The sequence below is a fragment of the Capricornis sumatraensis genome, chromosome 13, assembly GCF_032405125.1.
Source record: "Capricornis sumatraensis isolate serow.1 chromosome 13, serow.2, whole genome shotgun sequence".
NCBI lineage: Eukaryota > Metazoa > Chordata > Mammalia > Artiodactyla > Bovidae > Capricornis > Capricornis sumatraensis.
In genome coordinates, this window is record NC_091081.1 from 69,474,489 (window position 1) to 69,498,126 (window position 23,638).

Consider the following 23,638-nt stretch of genomic DNA (forward strand, 5'->3'; position numbering starts at 1 on the left):
TCTTCCATTGCTTGCTTTTTATGTATCTTGCTCATTTTTTCCAGCTAGCACACTTTAGTACAATGGTATTTTACCTTAGGTTCTTATATCTTAGTTGCTCTAATGTAGTTGTTTTAATATAGCTGAGCATTTCAGTTTTACGAGTCAAACCAGGAAGAATCTTGTTGAGTGTTACTAAGTATCTGCAAGTCACCACATGTTCCATTCAGTAATATTTGGCTCAGTCTTTGTAGAGCTTTGTCACATTGAGTGTCCAGTTTCTAGGAGTCATAATAATAATTTTTTCCCTTGGAAAGTAGTGGGATACTTTAAGTAAAAAGTGAAAGTGAAGTCACTCAGTCATGTCCATCTCTTTGCAACCTCATGGACTGTAGCCTACCAGGCTTCTCTGTCCATTGGATTTTCCAGGCAAGAGTACTGGAGTGGGTTGCCATTCCCTTCTCCAGGGATTCTTCCCAACCCAGGGATCAAACCTGGGTCTCCTGCATTGCAGGCAGATGCTTTACCCTCTGAGCCACCAGGGAAGCCCCAGTTAAAGTGGAAGATTGAAAAAAATAATGCTTACTAATCTCTCTATATGTTTTGGACCTAAATTGAAGTGACCTAATTTGACAAGATAAACATGCAATTTTGAGGTAGCACATAAAACCATTTTATTTTAGAGGTATAATATTTTATAGCATGGTAGGTCCTGAATAAGTCCTGTGGCCCACCAAGTATTTTTAACTGCTCAGTCGTGTCCGTCTCTTTGTGACGCCATGGACTGTAACCCACCAGGCTTCTCTGTCCATGGAATTCTCCAGGCAAGACTACTGGAGTGGGTAGCCATTCCCTTCTCCAGGGAATCTTCCCAACCCAGGAATTGAACTCAGGTCTCCTGCATTTCAGGCAGATTCTTTGTCATCTGAGCCACCAGGAAAGCCCCATGATAGGTCCTGAATTAATTCAACCGTTGAAACACCTAGTGGTTTATATTTTCTTCATGAAATTGAAGAGGTTATGAATGAGTATGTAGTATTAAACAGTCTTTTCTGTCTTTGAAAAGAATATTAATCTGGGATTAGTACAGCAGAATCTGTTAAACTCATACATGCTTTTCTGCTGAGTAGAACAGAGTAGCATTTGACTTTTATTCTATTTCAATTGACTCTGCTCCATTTCTCTAATTCATTATCTTCATACTGGTATTGCTGTGGTCCATCTTGATTCCCTTGCCACTCTGCCTCTGTTGTTACCATCTGCAAAGATTAGAAGTCAAGGAATACATTATGCATGAAAAAGTTATTCTTTCATGCTGATCTCTAAGCTTGGTAACCACTAGAGCTCAGATGTTGCTGCTGCTGCTGCTAAGTCACTTCAGTCATGTCCAACTCTGTGCGACCCCATAGACAGCAGCCCACCAGGCTCCTCTATCCCCGGGATTCTCCAGGCAAGAATACTGGAGGGGGTTGTCATTTCCTTCTCCAATGCATGCATGCATGCTAAGTCGCTTCAGTCGTGTCCAACTCTGTGCGATCCCATGGACAGCAGCCCACCAGGCTTTTCTGTCCACGGGCTTCTCTAGGCAAGAATACTGGAGTGGATTGCTCAGATGTTAGTTGCTGATTAAATATGAGGAGCTCAATTTATGCTGGCTGACAGTGATGTTAAATTTCAAGAGTAGCATCTTGTGTTCTCTGGAATGTAAAAGTGTGGCATTTGAATGTTTTTGGTCACAACAAACCAAAGTACCTGCTAATGTAATTTTGATAGCTAACCAGAAAGAAAAGGAGGTACCCAGTGAGCCAGAGACACGCGTTCCATTTAAAGGCAGCTGAAAATAAGATTGGCAATCTAAGTGGAACACCTGACTAGCACTACTAGACAAAGACCAGGAAGAGAAATGGAAATGTCAGTAGGCTGTGTGCAGTTGTTATTGATTTGCAGTTAATTTCTCAGGGTACCAAATCCGCATTTTCAAAATGTAGAGAGCTAAGACTGTGTGTAGACAGATATATAGAGTGTATTATTCACCTGGTAGCTACTTGAATACTCCCAAGTCAAGATGATAGACATGAACTTGGAGGAATATAAGTCATCCATATTTATATGTCCTTTCACTCTCCATCTATATCTATCATTATCATCTATTTTTTTCCCTTGGAATATTTTAGACTTCTTTTTACAGCCCTTTTTACCACCTTCTTTACAAAAGAGAGATGAGTAGCACTGACCCCATGGCCATATCTTTATTTTGGATGCTTTAGAGTGTTACTGCTTTTGACTAAAGTGTTGAATAATGTCAAGACATAGCTTCTGACATCTGGTGGATTGGGTGTGGATACTAACATTGCCACATAATAATAACTTTATTTCCTTGAATACCTCTTTAGGTCTCCATATCTTTATTTGTAAAACATGATTGTAATGAGTAATACTTATTCAATGTGAGTTTTGTGAGAGTTAAAAGAATTCACGTAAAATACTTAGAAGAGTACCTGGCACTATTTACTGTTACTTGATGTCGAGTCTATTTTCATACCCATACTTTGATTCCAAATTTAGAAGAGTCTGTACCAGCAGTCATATCTTGGGCTACAGTACCATTTATTATAGTACTTAAATCAAGGCTATTATTAAGGTCATTGTTTTGAAATCAAATTATTTCTTGTATGTATATGTGCAGGTTTCCGTAGATGATCGCCTTAAACAGCTTCAGGAAGCCCACAGAGATTTCGGACCATCCTCTCAGCATTTTCTCTCTAGTAAGTACCAATAAGCTGACTTCCAGTTAATTCATTAATTGAATGAATCAGCATATTATTTCACTTTCACTCAAGAAACTATATCCTTTGCTATAAATAGATATGCTTTATTAGATGAATATAAAAAAAGAAGATCTCAACATCAGTGACCAATCAATACCCAGTGCATATTGGTTACTGTTTCTATCATCTGGTCATGGTAAGTCTTTGAAGTGAAGCAAAAATTAATTCATCTTTAGCTAGGGTTTTTCACTGAACCATCTGTTGTAATAACTAATATAGTATCCTATTGCTGTGCCATATGCAAAGATTTTGAACTTTTTCACAGTAAAGAAATCATTTTTATATTTGAAATTTTTTAATTAATTTTCCTACTAAGAAATGCATGTTTATTTTCAATGCACCTGGAGACTTAAAAAGCAAAAAGAAAAAAATTCCCCATAAATCTTTGAGAAGATTCTGGTTTATTAGGCTCATTGTAATCATACTTAGCTTTTCTTCTAATTAAATATTGCAGATTTAGCCAAAGCACACATGTAGAGTTTTATGTAATAGTCTTCAACTGAAATTTTTCATTTTGTGAACTGACTGTTCATGAGATCTTTAATAAGTAATTTGAGCTCTTTATCACTCACTGCTAAGGAAATTAAAGAATATCAGATTATGAGTCACCCAGATTGAGATTAAAATATTAATTTTCCCTTTTACCGGGACTGTGACGTCCTGAAAGTTCATTTTTTTAATCTTAAAATTACTAAAATAATACTTATTTCCTCTGATTGCCTTGAGATTTAAATAAGAAAACATACCAAGTTACACAAAACACCTAGCACAGTTCTTAGCACCAGTGCTTTCTCTAAATCTTATTCCTTTCCTTTCCTTTTCCCTGGAAAACATGTGTAAGCAAGCACTTAGTTTAATTTAATTTAAGTGAAGGTTGAAACTTAATGCAAAGCTTATTTTTCCAATTATGGTGCCTTTGTATCTACAGCCATAGAGAAAACTGAAATAATAATATTCTGTCTTCCAACTAAATTTATTACATTTATATTTTCTCTTAATATTCATCATGCTTGATGATTTGCTTTACCTCACTTCAAGGTCAGGCTTTTCTTACTCTAACAATTTCAAGAATCCTAATCAGTCATTCCTGATTTTCCTGTCCTATGCCTCTCTAGTGCCCAAGCCAGCTCTCTCTAATGTGTTTCTGTCTCTCTGTTTCAATTCTCCCTGTCTCTCCCCGGTCCTCTCTCACCCCATCACTCCCACATCTGTTTCACACACCTGAGCTCTTAGGTAGCCTGTCTTTGAAATGTTGAGTCCTTCCTAGAATATGCTGTCTACCTGGATGCAACAGTGCATGTCCAAAGTTTGGATATTCTCCATGTTCATGAAGTAAATAGGTTTGCTTCATTATTCATTAGCTATGAGTTACCCCAGATTGCTTGCACTTAATTTTATGGAACATAAAGCTATATGCTGAGACCAAAGTAAAGAGAAATTTAACAAACCATTAAGACTCTATAGTCCTACAGTGTATATATTTATTAGTATTGATGAAACTGAACACTTTCACCTAGTAACCATTCTTTCATAATAAAAATCAAACTCTTGCTCTTTAGCAAGTGAAACATTGTAAAAATTGTGAAACTCCAGCACATTGCCCTTCATTGCCTGGCATGGACAGTCCAGGAGGTCAAAGTTATTCAGATCAAAACAGTCATTAAAATGAATGGAGAATTGTACCAAAAAATCCCAATTAATAAATTTAGTAATTGTTATCCACTGCTGCTTGAAATCTTTGGCTTTATTAAATTTCTTGAACTTTAGCCATGGTTATGAAAGGAGCCTGTTTAGTTAGGCACAAAATAAAGACTGACCTATTAGCTTGGTGCCAGTACTGCAAAGAGGTTGGCTCTAATGAGAAATTTAATATACCTAGTTCCACATTGTCATCCCCTTTTTATTCTTTCATGGACAATAGTTCAAGAAGGGAATGCTCACACTTTAGAAAGAGAGGAAAGGTTGTTGAATAGAAATATTGCTGACTGGTGGTCCGAAATCCTGAAATCATGTTTGGGCTCAGCCATTTATTTTTGAGCAAGTTATTTCACATCTAATATTTAGTTCCTCATTGTTCACTTCCTTATTAACAGACATATTGAAAATGCTTTTTAAAGTTCAAAATGCTAAATATTAGTGAGTAGGATTATGACACCTTATTCAGGAGAAAAAAAAAAAAACATTAGCAACAACTGGTTATATGAGAACCTAGTGATATCTGCAACACTTTAGATGGATTTTCTTGTTTTTTTACCAAAATTCCTTAAAGCTTCTAGATGCACAGGTACAACTCTACTTGAATAAGTCTTAATTAATGTAGAAAAAAATTTTATAAATAGTAAATGGAATTATAAGAAATTTGTACCTCAGTAAAACAAAACATAAAATCTCAATCATAGTGCTGTCTAGTGTATAAAAGTAAGGAACTATATTTCCTGTGCATTTCAGATGAAAATAAGTATTTGGAATTCTTCAATCTAGATAATTGCCTTGGTTCTTTAAAACCTTTGGGCTATGTTTAATTTTCTCCTTTCAAAATCCATATAATTGAGTTTGTTTACATGACATCTGTACTAGTTATTCTGTGCCCATGAAGCAAAGTAAAGAGTATTATTAGTGACCTGGAAAATTCAATCTTAAGAAATCTAGTTTACAATATCAGTATATGTAGATTGTAGATTATACCTAGATTTTGCCTAGGTAAAATTAACTTTGGTTTTAGCTTATACAAAATTTATACAGCATATGTATTTTCAAATAAGTTTTAAATGTTGATTGTTAGAAACAATAAAATGTGATTTTTAAAAATATTTATATCAACAGGTTCAATCAGAGTTGGCATTAGAAATTGAGACTGTATTGTTTCTTTCCATGCTTTAAATGAATCTTTAAAGCCACTCTTTGTTTGGCCTAGCATATTTCATAATTATAGGAACCCAGCATTTCTCATTGAATTTGCTATAAAACGTGTTCAGTTGTTTTGCATTAAGGCGTAAGACATAAGAGTTAGAAGTGTTTCCAATAACCTCCATTTGTTTCTTCAGCTTCAGTCCAGCTGCCATGGCAAAGATCCATTTCACATAATAAAGTGCCCTATTACATCAAGTAAGTTGATTTTAATTCTCCTTTATGATACCAAGATAATAAAATTGTGTTAATAACTTAAGAGGCTTTTCCCATGTAACTTTAAAAACTGGATTTCAAACTTATTATAGGAAGGAATTTATATGTTTATATGGATATAAAGAATATATATTTAATATTTGAAAAAATTAGTTTAAAAATCAGGCTGATATTTGTAATTCATTATATTAGGCTATAGGTAATATAGCTGATATTTTTATAAAGCAGATATTAAAATATTTGGGAAGAAATTTTTAAATATTCCTAAATATTCTTGACATAATGAATACAGTTTCTCCAACAGTATTGCTTATAAGCCATTTTTGTCTTCCAGAAAATTCATCTAAAAAGTACTTGTACTCTTCTCATTTTAGTCCACCAAAAAGAAACAGGATTTTATCATTAAAAAGTTCAATATTTTCAAGTTTTTTCTCAACTTGTGGAAATTATCTGCAATTAGTTTAGGCTTAATATCCTGCACTTTTGTTGTCAACTTGACAATTTCTCCTTTTTTACATAGTAAGTTTTCCCATATTATGTAACATTTTATAAATTTTGTGTAATTTACACAAGGTCTGCATAGGATTTGATCCTTGCCTTAGTCTGTAGGTTGTCATTGGGCACAATGGTAAAATATATCTTACACATCCCTTGAAGTGTGAGTTATTGATTTACAGTGTGATAAAAGTGATGAGAGTTGTAGTTGAATCTATTTTATATATAAAGTGATGGTGGCTTCATTTTGAGAGAAAAAGTTCACTATTATCTGGAGTTAACTATGTCTCAGATTAGTCCTATGACCATAGGCAAGTCAGGTAAAGATCTCTCGGCCGTTTCCTTTATATCTTTCCTAAAGTGGCATGTGGTATCTCCAAAATTTGTGCCAAGATTAATAGTCTATTTTTCCAGTATCCCTCTTCCTAAAAACTTTGTGTGGGAAATCAAAATGCTTACGAAATACCATTTTCCTATGAAGGTTTTATTGTGGTCTGAAACATATCCTCATATGTAAAAAAACAAGTAATTTTGCCATAGTCATAGCAAATATAATAAGCAATATATATTACATTGTCTTAATACAACTTAATATTTTATGAGTCTGAGTGAACTCTGGGAGATGGTGATGGACAGGGAGGCCTGGTGTGCTGCGATTCATGGGGTCGCAAAGAGTCAGACACGACTGAGCGACTGAACTGAACTGAACTGAACTGAATCTACCATGTGCTGAGTTGTAATAAATTTAGTATAAGGTAGCAAAGTGGTGGATTGGTATCAAATGTATGCAGGTATGAAGGGAAAGAAGTCAGAGGCTCAACAAACTGACATTTTTATTAAGAGAAGATGCTCTGGAAATAAGTTTATCTGTACCATTTTTCTAGAGTCCATATATATGCGGTAATATACAGTGTCTGTTTTTCTCTTTTTGACTTACATCATTCTGTGTGACAGACTCTAGGTGTATCCATGTCTCTACAAATGACCCGGTTTTGTTCCTTTTATGGCTGAGTAATATTCCACTGTATATATGTACCATATTTTCTTTTTTAAAAAATTTATTTATTTTAATTGGAGGCTAATTACTTTACAATATTGTAGTGGTTTTTGCCATACATTCACATGAATCAGCCATGGGTGTACATTTTTTCCCCATCCTGAACCTCCCTCCCACCTCCTTCCTCATCCCATCCCTCAGGGTCATGCCAGTCCACCAGCCCTGAGCACCCTGTCTCATGCATCGAACCTGTACTGGAGATCTGTTTCACATATGATAATATACATGTTTCAATGCTATTCTCTCAAATCATCCCACCCTCGCCTTCTCCCACAGAGTCCAAACGTCTGTTCTTTACATCTGTGTCTCTTTTGCTGCCTCGCATATAGGATCATCACCACCTTTCTAAATTCCATATATATGCGTTAATGTATTGTGTTGGTGTTTTTCTTTCTGACTTAGTTTGCTCTGTATAATAGGGTCCAGTTTCATCCACCTCATTAGAATTGATTCAAATGTGTTCTTTTTAATGGCTCAGAAATATTCCATTGTGTATATGTACCACAGCTTTCTTATGTTTCAATTCTGGTTTCCTTGGTGTGTATGCCCAGCAGTGGGACTGCTGGGTCGTATGGCAGTTCTATTTCCAGTTTTTTAAGGAATCTCCACACTGTTCTCCATAGAGGCTGTACTAGTTTGCATTCCTACCAACAGTATAAGAGGGTTCCTTTTTCTCCGCACCCTCTCCAGCATTTATTGTTTGTAGACTTTTTGATAGCAGCCATTCTGACCAGCGTTACATGGTACCTCATTGTGGTTTTGATATGCATTTCTCTGATAATGAGTGATGTTGAGCATCTTTTCACATGTTTGTTAGTCATCTGTATGTCTTCTTTGGAGAAATGTCTGTTTAGTTCTTTGGCCCATCTTTTGATTGGGCCATTTATTTTTCTGGCATTGAGCTGCATGAGCTGCTGGTATATTTTTGAGATTAATTCTTTGTTAGTTGCTTCATTTGCTATTATTTTCTCCCATTCTGAAGTCTGTCTTTTCACCTTGCTTATAGTTTCCTTCATTGTGCAAAAGCTTTTAAGTTTAATTAGGTCCCATATGGTTGTTTTTGCTTTTATTTCCATTACGCTGGGAGGTGAGTCATAGAGGATCCTGCTATGATTTACATCAGAGAGTGTTTTGCCTGTGTTTTCCTCTAGGAGTTTTATAGTTTCTGATCTTCCATTTAGATCTTTAATCCACTTTGAGTTTATTTTTGTGTATGGTGTTAGAAAGTGTTCTATTTTCATTCTTTTGCAAGTGGTTGACTAGTTTTCCTAGCACCACTTGTTAAAGAGATTATCTTTTCTCCATTGTGTATTCTTGCCTTCTTTGTCAAAGATAAGGTGTCCATATGTGCATGGATTTATTTATCTCTGGGCTTTCTATTTTGTTCCATTGATCTATGTTTCTGTCTTTGTGCTAGCACCATATTGTCTTGATGACTGTAGCTTTGTAGTATAGCCCGAAGTCAGGCAGGTTGATTCTTCCAGTTCCATTCTTCTTTCTCATGATTGCTTTGGCTATTCGAAGTTTTTTGTATTTCCATACAAATTGAGAAATTATTTGTTCTAGCTCTGTGAAAAATACCGTTGGTAGCTTGATAGGGATTGCATTGAATCTATAGACTGCTTTGGGTAACATACTCATTTTCACTATATTGATTCTTCTGATCCATGAATATGGTATATTTCTCCATCTATTAGTGTCCTCTTTGATTTCTTTCATCAGTGTTTTATAGTTTTCTATATACAGGTCTTTTATTTCTTTAGGTAGATTTATTCCTAAGTATTTTATTCTTTTCATTGCAGTGGTGAATGGAATTGTTTCCTTAATTTCTCCTTCTCTTTTCTCATTGTTAGTGTATAGGAATGCAAGGGATTTCTGTGTGGTAATTTTGTATCCTGCAACTTTACTATATTCATTGATTAGCTCTAGTAATTTTCTGGTGGAGTCTTTAGGGTTTTCTATGTAAAGCATCATGTCATATGCAAACAATGAGAGTTTTACTTCTTTTCAATCTGGATTCCTTTTATTTCTTTTTCTTCTCTGATTGCTGTGTCTAAGACTTCCAAAACTATGTTGAATGGTAGTGGTGAGAGTGGGCATCCTTGTCTTGTTCCTGACTTTAGGGGAAATGCTTTCAATTTTTCACCATGGAGGATAATGTTTGCTGTGGGTTTATCATATATAGCTTTTATTATGTTGATGTATGTTCCTTCTATGCCTGCTTTCTGGAGGGTTTTTATCATAAATGGATGTTGAATTTTGTCAAAGGCTTTCTCTGCATCTATTGAGATAATCATATGGTTTTATCTTTCAGTTTGTTAATGTGGTGTATCACAATGATTGATTTGCAAATATTGAAGAATCCTTGCATCCCTGGGATAAAGCCCACTTGGTCATGATGTATAATCTTTTTAATACATTGTTGGATTCTGTTTGCTAGAATTTTGTTAAGGATTTTTGCATCTATGTTTATCAATGATATTGGCCTATAGTTTTCTTTTTTTGTGGTATCTTTGTCTGGTTTTGTATTAGAGTGATGGTGGCCTCATAGAATGAGTTTGGAAGTTTATCTTCCTCTGCAATTTTCTGGAAGAGTTTGAGTAGGATAGATGTTAGCTCATCTCTAAATTTTTGGTAGAATTTTGGCTGTGAAGCCATCTGGTCCTGGGCTTTTGTTTGTTGGAAGATTTCTGATTACGGTTTCGATTTCCGTGCTTGTAATGGGTCTGTTAAGATTTTCTGTTTCTTCCTGGTTCAGTTTTGAAAAGTTATACTTTTCTAAGAATTTGTCCATGTCTTCCTAGTTGTCCATTTTATTGGCATATAGTCTCTGATAGTAGTCTCTTATGATCTTGTATTTCTGTGATGTCTGTTGTCATTTTTCCATTTTCATTTCTAATTTTGTTGATTTGCTTCTTCTCCCTTTTTTCTTGATGAGCCTGGTGAATGGTTTATCTATTTTATTTATTTCTCCAAGAACCAGCTTTTAGCTTTGTTGATTTTGGCTATGGTCTCCTTTGTTTCTTTCTCATTTATTTCTGCCCTCATTTTTATGATTTCTTTCCTTTTACTAACCCTGGGGTGCTTCATTTCTTCTTTTTCTAGTTGCTTTAGGTGTAGAGTTAGGTTATTTATTTGATTTTTCTCCTATTTCTTGAGGTAGGCTTGTATTGCTATGAACCTTCCCCTTAGCACTGCTTTTACTATGTCCCATAGGTTTTGGGTTGTTGTGTTTTCATTTTCATCCATTTCTATGCATATTTTGATTTCTTTTTTGATTTCTTCTGTGATTTGTTTGTTATTCAGAAGTGTGCTGTTTAGCCTCCATACATTTATATTTTTAATAGTTTTTTTTTCCTGTTCAGTTCAGTCAGTTCAGTCACTCAGTTGTGTCTGTGACCCCGTGAACCACAGCATGCCTGGCCTCCTTGTCCATCACCAACTCCAGGAGTTTACCCAAACTCAGGTCCACTGAGTGGGTGATGCCATCCAATCATCTCATCCTCTGTCATCCCCTTCTCCTCCTGCCCTCAATCTAGGCTCACAGAGTTACATGGAGAGGAGAAGAGGGAGGAGGGAGATAGAGGTGACCAGGAGGAGAAGAGGGGGAATCAAAAGGGGAGAGAGCAGTCTAACCAGTAATCAATTCCCTGTTTGCTCTCCACAGTCTGGAACACTCAGAGAGGTTCATGGTGTTCCATAGAGAAGAGAAGAGGGAGGAAGGAGATAGAGGTGACCAGGAGGATAGGAGGGGGAGTCAAAAGGAGAGAAACCAATCTAGACAGTGATCAGTTCCCTAAGTGTTCTCCACAGCCTGGAACACCCAAAGGGATTCACAGAGTTAAGTAGAGAAGAGAAGGGGGAGGGAGGAGATAGAGGTGACCTGGGGGAGAAAAAGGAGAGTCAAAAGGTGAGAGAGCAATCAAGCCAATAATCACACTCCTAAGTAAAAATGGGTACTGAAGATTGGATTCTTAAAGGTACAAAATTGATTACAAATACCAAAAAGCCAAGATTAAAAATCTAGAGTTTAGGCTCTCAAAAATACAATATTAAAAAAAAAAACAAAATCACTGAAATTTGCTTTTAAAATTGTTTTTTTTTTTTTTTTGCAAGGTAATAGTAGGTTCGGAGAAGGCGATGGCACCCCACTCCAGTACTCTTGCCTGGAAAACCCCATGGACGGAGGAGCCTGGTGGGCTGCAGTCCATGGGGTTGCGAAGAGTCAGACATGACTGAGCAACTTCACTTTCACTTTTCACTTTCATGCATTGGAGAAGGAAATGGCAACCCACTCCAGTGTTCTTGCCTGGAGAATCCCAGGGATGGGGCAGCCTGGTGGGCTGCCATCTATGGGGTCACACAGAGTTGGACACAACTGAAGTGACTTAGCAACTTAGCAGCATAGTAGGTTAAAAATGAAAATTAAAGGAGTAATAAAGAACTTAAAAAAATTTTTTAAATTAAAAAATTATAATAGTAAAATATATCTAGGAGTTTCTCTGGAGCTGTTGAGGGCAGTGTGGGGTATGTTCAGTTTCAGATAGTCCCTTGTTCCAGCTTATACTTCTTCTCAAGGTCTATAGGTCCCTTCCAATGTAGTCAATGCTAACTACAGGGGTTTTAATCTGTTGCACCTGTCACTTACAAAGTGGTTCTCTCTTGTTAATTTTGGCTTCCTCTGTTTGCAAGTCTCTTCAGTATCTAACTTCCACCCTGACACAAGGGGGTGAAGGTGGACATTTATTTAGGCTCACTTGTTCAATTGTGCTTTGGGATAGAGGAGCACTGCAAACAAATATCACTGGCGTGTGTGGGGAGTGCTCACAGTGTCTGGGCCACGCTGGGTTTGCCCCTGCTCACGGTGTGTGTGTTTTCCCAGTCTACACTACTCAGGCTCCACGTTGCTCCGCAGGAACTGTCTAAAGCAGGCCCTGCATTACGTGCACTTCCCAGATCTAAGCCACTCAGTTTCAGGTTCTTGGGTACTCCACAAAGGCACAGACTTGGTTGGGCCTGCGTTTTGTTTCCTTCCCACGTCTGAGCAACTCAGGCGACCAGGTGCTTGGCAAGCGCACTCTCCCCAGGTGGATCGGTGCATCTTATCACCTCCCCTGTCCCTGCCACTGGGTTTCCCAGGTGTGCAGTGTGCCTGCCGTCTCAGGTGTGCCGTGTGTCTCCTCTGGGGAGCTGATCTCTGGCTGCGATCCTCCTGGCAGAGGTCAACCATCCAGGATCCCAGGAAGACTTAGCAACTGGGAGCCTGCTCGCAGTTTGGTAGAGGATGCTGTCTTTGAGGCCGAGTTTGCCCCTCACCTTCTGGCTCTGGCTGTAGCCCCCAACCTGCCTCCAGTGGGGGATGGGCCGGTCCGCTGCTGGCTAGCTCTCCTCTGATATTTGCTCAGTCCTTCGTTCTGTGAGCAGGCCAGCAGTGCCTTAGATTAGAGCTTTTCTTGGGAAAGTTCTCTCTCTCTCTCTCTCTCTCTCTCTCTCTTTCCTCTTTTTCTTTTTTTCGCTCTCTCTCTGGCTATCCCACACTTTGGGTTGCTATCTCACATTGGCTCCCTCAAATTGTCCTCAGGGCATTCAGGAACTGTCCTTACCCTAAGCAATGAAGCCCGCACCTCCCTGTTCAGCAGTCCCCCTTACTGGTGGCAGATGTGAGCGTCTGGGCTACTTTTCCACTGGGAGTTGCAGTTAGGCACATAATCTGTGAGTTTTATTTATTTATTTTTTCCTCTCGGTTATGTTGCCCTCTGTGATTCCAACACTTCCCACAGACCCACCAGTGAAAGGGTTTCCTGGTGTTTGGAAACTTCCCCTCTTTTTTGACTCCCTCCCTGGGACAGTCTCCATCCCTAACCCTTTTGTCTCTCTTTTTATCTTTTATATTTTGTCCTACCTCCTTTCAAAGACAATGGGCTGCCTTTCTGGGTGCTTGGTGTCCTCGCCAGGGTTCAGAAGTTGTTTTGTGGTATTTGCTCAGCGTTCAAATGATCTTCCGATGAATATGTTGGGGAGAAAGTGGTCTCCCCATCCTATTCCTCTGCCATCTTAGGACCGCCCCTCTGTACCATATTTTCTTTATTCATTTTTCTGTCTGGATGTTTAGGTTGGGAGCCTCAGATGTGTGCTCTGTGATGACTTAGATGGATGGGGTGGTGAGGGGGTAGGAGAGAGGTCCAAGAGGGAGAGGACATATGTGTATATATATAGCTGATTCACTTCATTGTACAACAGATACTAACACAACGTTGTCAAACAATTTTACTCCAATTAAAAACAGAGAAGATGCCATCATCTAATTAAATGTGACATTTTAATTTTTATTCCACATAATAAGAATAATTATAGTATTAGAGAATTTTAATTTGCTTGGTGAATATTGACTTGAATATTACAGGTTTTGATATAAACCTGACATACTGCGGTAGGCAGAATCTGGCCATATAAAGATGCCCACTTCCTGACCCCTGGAAGAGAATAGGTTAGGTTATATGAGGATGTAGAAGTGGGCATGATCCAGGGATGCAGGCAGCTTCTAGAAGCTGTGAAAGGCAATATGCTCTTAGAACCTTCAGAGAGGAACACAGCCCTGCAAACCTTGATTCAGCTCAGGGAGATATGGATAATAATTTATTACAGCACAGACTGTATGGACTGTATTTATATGGACTTACAGATTTTGTATGGTACATGTATTAGTTTTCTATTGCTACTGTAACAAATTATCATGAGGATAATTTTTATAATTTGGGGAGGATCTAGCTTAATTGTTTCCTTGCCCAGTCTACAAGTTCTTATGGGGCAGGTAGGTAAAGTGAAGGCTGGTTTCTCTGGCATTGTATTGGCTAGAGTGCATAACTAGCATTTCAAAATAAGTATAACACATTGATGGCCAATATTTTTAATGTGGCCTGTAGGATTGTAGCATCCTGAAATATTTTGAGTGCCATTAGTGAAAGATTGAATTTTCTTAAGTATTTTAAATTTTTAGTGCTAAATGTCTTAGGATTTTCAAATATTTCAAAATCAGCCTGTGTATATAGAATGAATTTTCTTACATTTAGAAAACTTGTTTAACCAGATTGTTCCATTACTTGCTCTGTTGTGAAAGCTAACAGTTTATTTAGACCTCATAAAGAAGGCACATCAGTCACTAGAGATAAGGTTATGTAGGCCAGTGTTTCCAGATAAAAAATTATTATGAAAACAAAATTTATTTCCCATATAAATTAATAAGTAAGTAAATGATGAATGAAAAGGATTTTAATATATACTTCCCTTTGCATGGTTGCACAAGTAAGTAGAAGAAAAATGTTAGAAACACATTTTACATGATTGTCATGCAACTAGAATTCCTAGAACATATTAAGATATATTAATTTGACCAACAAGAAAGTAATATTCCAGTAAAAATATTAGATATTTTTAGTATTTAAATATACAGTTTTATGTACTGTAATGCTAGAGTATAGTAAGAAAGGTGGCAGAGAATACGAAGGACAAATTATTTTTATTTTGTATTTTAATTTTATAGGTCAGTTAAAACATACTTGGATGGTTCCTCAATGCATTTCTTTCTCTCTATTAATATTTTGAGGTGAACTGCCATGGTTCCATGACTTATTTGTTTCTAGAAAAAGATAGGATATAGATCTGAACTGTAAGAATCTGTACAGTGTAAGTCTCTCTGTTAATATCTTAAGTTGAAACTCATATCTTTAAATGATACTATAAGATAGACTTTCCAGAGCTGATCTAATTATTTTTCTTTTCTACTGTAGTCCAATGCCAACTCATTGCTCCATCAATTTAAGAAAATTTGAAATGACTCTTGCTGCCTTCACAGTGTACAATAATACTGTAAAATCAAGATCTCTTTCTTTGTGAATTTTTGGCCCTGCATTGTGCTTTGTACAAGTTGTTCATTTTCTCAACTAAAAGTTAACATCCACAGAGTTTCAGGTATAAAGGGAATGAAGAATAAATGCCTTGAGTTGAATTTTCTTAATATGTCATAATTATCATGTAAAACTCATTGGTTCTCTTTTTGATGCAGAAATAATAATAATAATTCATAGTCATAAAGGGTGATAATAATGATCATTGTAATAAGTGATATGTTTTCAATATTCACTTGCTAGCCACTGTGCTAATCCTATGCCTGGGTTATCTCTTTTAATTCTCACAGTAGCCCAGTGAAGTATAGGTACTATGGTGGTTGTTTAGTTGCTAAGTCGTATCTGACTCTTGCGATCCCATGGACTGTAGCCAGCCAGGCTCCTCTGTCTGTGGGGCTTTCCAGGCAAGAAAACTGGAGTGGATTGCCATTTCCTTCTCCAGGGGATCTTCCCGACCCAGGAATCGACCCCAGGTCTCTCACATTGTAGGCAGATTCTTTACCGACTGAGCTATGGGAAGCCCATAGGTACTATCATTACCCCCATTTATAGACAAGGCTGAGAAGCCTGGTAGGCTACAGTCCATGGGGTTGCAAAGAGTCGGACACAACTGAGCGACTTCCCTTTCACTTTTCACTTTCTAAGTCATAAGTACACGTATAACTTGCTTGAGATCACATAACTGGTACATGTCAGAGCTGGCATTCAAACTCCAGTGCCTGAACCCTTGACAGGTATGCATTTACTGCCTCTTATTCTCTGTGTTAGAAAAGGTAGAGAACAGAAATTTTTAGTCCATGGAAAATTGGGGTGGGATGAAAGATTATATTTAGAGAATTCAGTCAAGTGGAGAAATTAGGAACAAACATCCTTTCTTTCATACTGTAGACTGGTTATCATCTATTGTGCCCCTGCTATGTGTCAACAGTGAAATTCAGGGCTGTCTTAGTGCAAGGCCTTGCTTTCTTCCAACCTGCACTTTGCCTTTTCCATAGGATTCTCCATAAGCTATTTTCTGTAGGCCTGATGTATGATTAGGGCTTCCCTAGGGGCTCAGTGGTAAGGAATCCACCTGTCGATTGAGCTGGCATCACCTAAGCTCAATCCCTGCGACATGAAGATCTCTTGGAGAAGGAAATGGCAACCGACTCCAGTATTCTTACCTGGGAAATCCCACAGACAGAGGAGCTTGGAGGGCTACAGTCCATGGGGTCGCAAAAGTGTTGAACAGACTGAGCAACAATACATGATTAAGGAAAGTTCATGCTGTCTTCTGACAATGGACTAAGGTGCTCTTCTGTAGATAGTGAATGTCGTTTGCCACAGTCCCGCCAGTGGGATGGGGACAGTTTGGAGGTGGTGGGGAGAAGACTGTCTGGCCCTCCTCTACTTTTTCTCATGCACAGAGTCTGGAGGTTTCTGACACTGGGGAGATTTCCATCTGTGAGGAGGAGCCTGGCCAGCAAAGCTGGCTTATAGGTCTCCTGGGGCTTTTAGCATAGCTGCTGCTCTACCTTATTCAGCTTGTTAAATAAGCCATCCTGGTTTGTAGAATTTCACGAGGGGTAGTTAGGAAATAGAGCTTTCCTCTCTTTCTCCGCAGTGGCTTCTTTAAACCCCATGTGTGTGACTTTTCAGTAAGCCTTAGTCTTAGTAAAGATGATGATTCTGCTCTATATGACAGCGTCAAGCTCACAGCTCAGTTCTATAGCTTTATTTTCCCCATTAGAATCTGAAGTACAAAGTTTGCTGCTACTGCTAAGTCGCTTCAGTCGTGTCCGACTCTGTGTGACCCCATAGACGGCAGCCCACCAGGCTCCCCCGTCCCTGGGGTTCTCTAGGCAAGAACACTGGAGTGGGTTGCCATTTCCTTCTCCAATGCATGAAAGTGAGAAGTGAAAGTGAAGTCACTCAGTCGTGTCCAACTCTTAGCGACCCCATGGACTGTAGCCTACCACTACCAGGCTCCTCCGTCCATGGGATTTTCCAGGCAAGAGTACTGGAGTGGGCTGCCATTGCCTTCTCCGAAGTACAAAGTTTAATTCTTTCTAATGTAGTCACACACACCCAGTTTTAACATAAAGACTTTAGTCATCTCTGATTATGTAGATAATACCTGTCACCTTCCCTACAGCTGATATGCCTCAATCTTACAATGTATTCACCAGAATAAATGAATCTTCAGCTACAAATAGCACTACCTTGCAGTCTCTGCCTTTTCTAAAGCCTCCTTATGAGTAGGTCTAAATCAAGATTTCCCTACATTTATTACGTCTCTTTTATATTTTCCTTTTCCATCCTTGTGTTCATTACGGGTAATCCTGCAATACTGTTTTGGACCCCTCTCTTGCCTCCCAAGGGCACCCTCTGCTGCCCTAATTCATCACTTCCTAGCAAAAAAAGATGAAGTTTATAGTTGTAAATGAAATCTTGGAGGGCATGTAGTTGTTCTTTATAGTAGTCATGCAATTTATTTGCATAAACTGTATATACTTGTCTCATTATGTATGTACAGTCTAAAGGAGAGAATTAATGCTTATTTCTTTAGAGGAATTGTGAACCCTGCTTAGATGATGTAGGTGAAATATTTCTCCCCTTAATAAGAGCAGAGAAGAGTGGCAGCATGGGAAATTCAAATATCCAGCCTCGCCAGGAAATCACAGCTAACAAAGGTATAATAAAATCAAAAAAGAAATTAACATAAAACATTTTATCTTTAAAGGTTAAGGAAACTCATCCCAAAGCAAAATAAATCCACAACAAAGATATTTCTAACAATGAAAGATACAGTTCTTTCGGAAAGGCTTCCCAAAGCAGCCCTCATCTTTCTCCTCCTTCATCAGGATGGGAAAGGGTGTCTTTTTGATTCCAGAATTTTAAGTGGAGAAGTCTTTTCTCCAGAAATGGGGCTTGTGTTTTTGGTTTTAATGATAAAGAAATAAATGAAATAGAAATAGAATGTCCTAGAGAGTCTGCTTTTCCAAGAAATGATCTGTAACTTTATTTTTATTGAAAATAAAGTATTTAAAACTCACTGGGCCAAATCTGCTGATGAGGAGGTAAGAATGAATTTGCTTTATGAGAGAATTAAGTACCTTGGGATCACTTAACCTCCTGGGCTTGGGGGCAGCTTCAGACAAAGGAGCATGCCTTAGCTCACCTCGAGACTTAAGCAGCAGACAGCCTGCTCTGCAGCAGCCCCAGATCGGCAACTTCTAGAGTACTTACCCATGTAAATAGTTGAGATTATTTAGGTGGAGTTGACGTTGTCTTAGAAATATATTGACTAGTTCAGGACTTGAGAAGATATCTTTCCTGCCATTCATCCATATGTTGCTGGTGCCAGAGATATTATAACCATAAAGTGGAATTTTGGCTTGGAATCTTCTGGATCACTCAGCTTCACTGATTTATAACAGCACCATCAGTTGTACTGTACATTTTGATTTTTAGGGTCAGGGAAGCAATTGATAAAGGTTTACCGTGTAGCATAGGAAGGATCACTGAGGGATCATTAAGGGAAGGAAAAAAAATGATATCTGAACTTGAATTTGTAATGATTCAATATTTAAAATAGTCGCTACAATTAGCAAAGATACAGAAGTAATAATGATCAAATAAATTGTGAAATAAATAGAATATCTTTTTCTGTACTGATTATAACCTGAAGTAATACAGTAAAAGATTCAATACAACCCTATAGTAAAAATTAGAATTAATTTCTCATTTAAGATATATGTGAAATGGGACTATCTTTGTGGTCCGGTGGTTAAGACTTTGCCTCCCAATGCAGGGGGTGCAGGTCCCTGGGAGCTAAGATGCCATATGCCTTGGGGCTAAAAAAACCCAAATATAAAACAGAAGCCATATTGTAACAAATTCAATAAAAACTTTAAAAATGGTCCACATTAAAAAAAAACTTTGAAAAAATAAAAATAAATGTGAAAGAGAAAAAATAGTTCTGTTTAAAAAACTAAATGGTATAAGTTCAGCTTTGAAAAACAATGGAGAAGACAATGGCACCCCACTCCAGTACTCTTGCCTGGAAAATCCCATGGATGGAGGAGCCTGGTAGGCTGCAGTCCATGGGGTCACTAAGAGTTAGGCACGACTGAGCAACTTCATTTTCACTTTTCACTTTCATGCATTGGAGAAGGAAATGGCAACCCACTCCAGTATTCTTGCCTGGAGAATCCCAGGGACAGAGGAGCCTAGTGGGCTGCCATCTATGGGGGTCACACAGAGTCGGACACGACTGAAGTGACTTAGCAGTAGCAGTAGTTGAAAAACAAAATTTGAAGGATACAACAATAAATTGAACTCTGATAGGAACCTAAACCTGGTTAGGTTAACCCCCCCAGGCAAGGGCGTACACAGCGGGGCCAGTGCCACAACGGGTGACCTATAGGTCTTCTGTTGGTTGATGGTCTGATTCTCCCTAGTTTGAGGGCTTAAAGAGACAGGAGGGTAGAGTTGGGTGAGGTCAGGGCTTCCTTTGAGTTCTGGGCTGAAGTAGAGATATTACCAGAGGGGAGGCTCTCTTGCATTTGTCAAATGTTTTATTCTTGCAGTCAGTCTTCCACTGCCTTAAGACAATTGTCACCTGTATCTCCCCTCACACCCAGGCACATCCCTTTGGTCATTAATCCTACTGCTTTACTTTAACACACACAAACTAACCTTGTCTTATTGTTCCATCATCCGCGCGTGGGGTGTTGACACATGTATTTTGGGGTAGCCCTTTACGTGCTTGTGTCTTTGAGCCTACTCTTACGTGTGAGAGAACTTTTAAGTGCATTGTTAAAAAACAAAATTCAGCTAGGTAAATTTACACATCTAATTGGCTTTATTCAATAATTTATGAAGTGGACAGCGTCCCATTTAATAAATAGAAAGCAGATTCAAGGAACTGTACAAAATGGAAGGCTTTTATAGAAACTGGAGAGAAAGGAAGGAGCTGATAACAAGGAAGTTATTAGCCGAAGAAAAGAAAAGATTGTTTCAGGCCAGGTCATCTTATTTTCTGGGGAAGGGAATGTAAGAGTCTTCTTATATAGATTCCCTCACGAGTGCTGACCAGGAAATTTTAAACTAATGGTTTATTCCACTCCTGGGAGAGGGTGAAACTGCAGTTGGGTTAGGTATTAAGTCTTGGTGGGGTTTAGCACAAGTGACTCCATTTTGGGTTTGTTGTTTCTTTTTAATAGCATTTCATAATTGAATCCAAGAGAGTATCCATTGTTTACAACTATGTCTTCATTATCATGACAAACGAATGGCATTTTTTATGGTTCTATGATATCCATGGGATCATATATCTTATTTGGATTTTAAACAGAAAGGGTTTTTTTTTTTTTCCTTGAAATGTTGACATTCACACTTTAAATTTTCCCTTAGATTTATTCTTGTGTTTCCAAAAGTATAATCCTGGATTTTATGCCTTTAAAAGATCAGAAAATGGTAGAAAGCATTGGTGAAGATTCAAGAAGTTGGATATAACCAGAGAAACAAATATGTTTACCCTTACACAGCATCCTCATCTACTGCCCTGTCCCCTCCCGAGTAGTCACACACACAGGCACACACAAACACACAAGCATGCACACAAAGCATGAATCAACGTTGCGATAGGTGTATTCCATATTCTTCATATATTCAAGGATGATGAAACCAATATTGAGGGGATTATAAATTCCAAAATGTCACCTCTTAGATCTTTAAAAAGATATTACTGAGATAAATGATATCACATGAGGTTGCCAAAATACGTTTTAGTCTTTATGCTTTCGTCACCTGAATGCAAATTTGATTACTTGGGAGCTCTGCTTGATCCCTGTATATAACTTGTATATGTAAAGAAGGTGTTCAAATCGCGTACATTTTGCCTACATCAACTTCATTCTGGATATTCTGTTTTTTACAGAGCATCTCTCAGCATCTGCTACACTAGATAACTTACTTCTGAAGCCTCTACCCTATTTCTCTTTGCTTATGAGGAGAGGTCTAATGAGCTGAAGACAGAAAAGCAGGCATTCCACTTGATAACACGGAGTGCCTTGATAATTTTGACAAGACCAGTTTGGGTGGAGTGAGGTTAAAATCCAGATAGAAGTGACTTAAGTCCTGAATGAATCTGGAGGATGTGGACTATTCATATGAAAATTTTGTCTGTAAAGAAGACAAAATGGGTCCTCAGTTAAGTTCAGTCGCTCAGTCGTGTCCGACTCTTTGCGACCCCATGAATCACAGCACGCCAGGCCTCCCTGTCCATCACCAACTCCCAGAGTTCACTCAGACTCGTGTCCATTGAGTCAGTGATGCCATCCAGCCATCTCATCCTCTGTCGTCCCCTTCTCCTCCTGCCCCCAATCCCTCCCAGCATCAGAGTCTTCTCCAGTGAGTCAACTCTTCACATCAAGTACTGGAGTTTCAGCTTCAGCATCATTCCCTCCAAAGAAATCCCAGGGTTGATCTCCTTCAGAATGGACTGGTTGGATCTCCTTGCAGTCCAAGGGACTCTCAAGAGTCTTCTCCAACACCACAGTTCAAAAGCATCATTTCTTTGGTGCTCAGCTTTCTTCACAGTCCAACTTTCACATCCATACATGACCACAGGAAAAACCATAGCCTTGACTAGACAGACCTTTGTTGGCAAAGTAATGTCTCTGCTTTTGAATATGCTATCTAGATTGGTCATAACTTTTCTTCCAAGGAGTAAGTGTCTTTTAATTTCATGGCTGCAATCACCATCTGCAGTGATTTTGGAGCCCCCCCAAATAAAGTCTGACACTGTTTCCACTGTTTCCCCATCTATTTCCCATGAAGTGATGGGACTGGATGCCATGATCTTCGTTTTCTGAATGTTGAGCTTTAAGCCAACTTTTTCACTCTCCTCTTTCACTTTCATCAAGAGCCTTTTTAGTTCCTCCTCATTTTCTGCCATAAGGGTGGTGTCATCTGCATATCTGAGGTGACTGATATTTCTCCTGCCAATCTTGACTCCAGCTTGTGCTTCTTCCAGCCCAGCGTTTCTGATGATGTACTCTGCATATGATGGTAGGTGTTGCAAGAGGGCAGACACACTGAAACCATAATCACAGAAAACTAGTCAATCTAATCACATTAGGACCACAGCCTTGTCTAACTCAATGAAACTAAGCCATGCCCTGTGGGGCCACCCAAGACGGGCGGGTCATGGTGGAGAGGTCTGACACAATGTGGTCCACTGGAGAAGGGAATGGCAAACCACTTCAGTATTCTTGCCTTGAAAAAATGGGTCCTAGGTGGCAGGAAATGCAGATTCAAGATAGGATGTGAATGAGTGAGTGTGTGTGTGTGTGTGTGTGTGTGTGTGTGTACATGTGTGAGACAGAGAGAGAGAGATTGAGATTAAGAATGGCCAACCCTTCTACATTTACATTTTGAACCTCGTCTTATTGAGAGGGGTTGGTAATCAGCACAAGAGTTGTTTAGAAATCTTTGGGAAGAATTAGCCCTTCATAGGAAAGGGGGTCACTTCTCATTAAAAAAGGGGGGGAAGCAGATGACAAGGCATATGCAGGGAAGCTTATTGATTTAGAGGTGGGAAGATGACGGAATTCTAGTGTGATGATTTTTAGATTTTAGATGAAGTGTGAGATTGAGTTAAATTATACTAAGACAGGCAGGGAAATTTACTTAGATTTGGGGAGTGAGATGCCGGCAGTAATTGTTGCCTTGGGCTCTGGGAAGCACTTTATTAGGGAATGTAGTGCATTTGCCAGCACTTGGACATTTGAGGTCTGAAGTCAAACATTTAAAGTAAAATCAGTCTGTTGAGTGATTTTCTCCAGCTGTATTCATGCACAGCTGCTCTGGTCCAGAGAAGGCAAGTAATTGAGCTGATCCATGCTTGGGTTTTGCCAGGAGTGAGAGAAGCAAGGGAGATGAGGTTGTTTGCAATGATTATAATGATGGACCTCGGACTCAAATTTAGACAGCTTCGTCAGAAATATTTTAAAACCTCAATCGTGCAAGTACACATCCATATAAAGAACTCAGGCTTAAAATCAGACCATCTGGGTTCAAATTCCATTTCTACTATTTACAAACTATGACCTTGAACAAGTTATCTAAGTTTTTCCTAGGTTCATTTATTTGTAAAGTGGGGATAATATTGGCACCGAACTCATAGAATTATTGTTTGGTTTTGAGTTTATATAAAGAGTTTAGGAGAGTACTTGGTACAAATTGTGCATTCAAATAATAGGCCA

General features: G+C 38.4%; 1 protein-coding gene across 1 annotated transcript in view; it reads left to right on the forward strand.

Moving 5' to 3' along the window:
* Positions 1-23,638, forward strand: part of UTRN (utrophin) — a 551,097-nt gene that overhangs the window by 445,136 nt on the left and 82,323 nt on the right. Inside the window, exons 57-58 of the mRNA XM_068985316.1 lie at positions 2,666-2,744; positions 5,852-5,912. Of these exons, the coding sequence (XP_068841417.1) occupies positions 2,666-2,744; positions 5,852-5,912 (140 nt within the window). The remainder of the gene's footprint in view (positions 1-2,665; positions 2,745-5,851; positions 5,913-23,638) is intronic.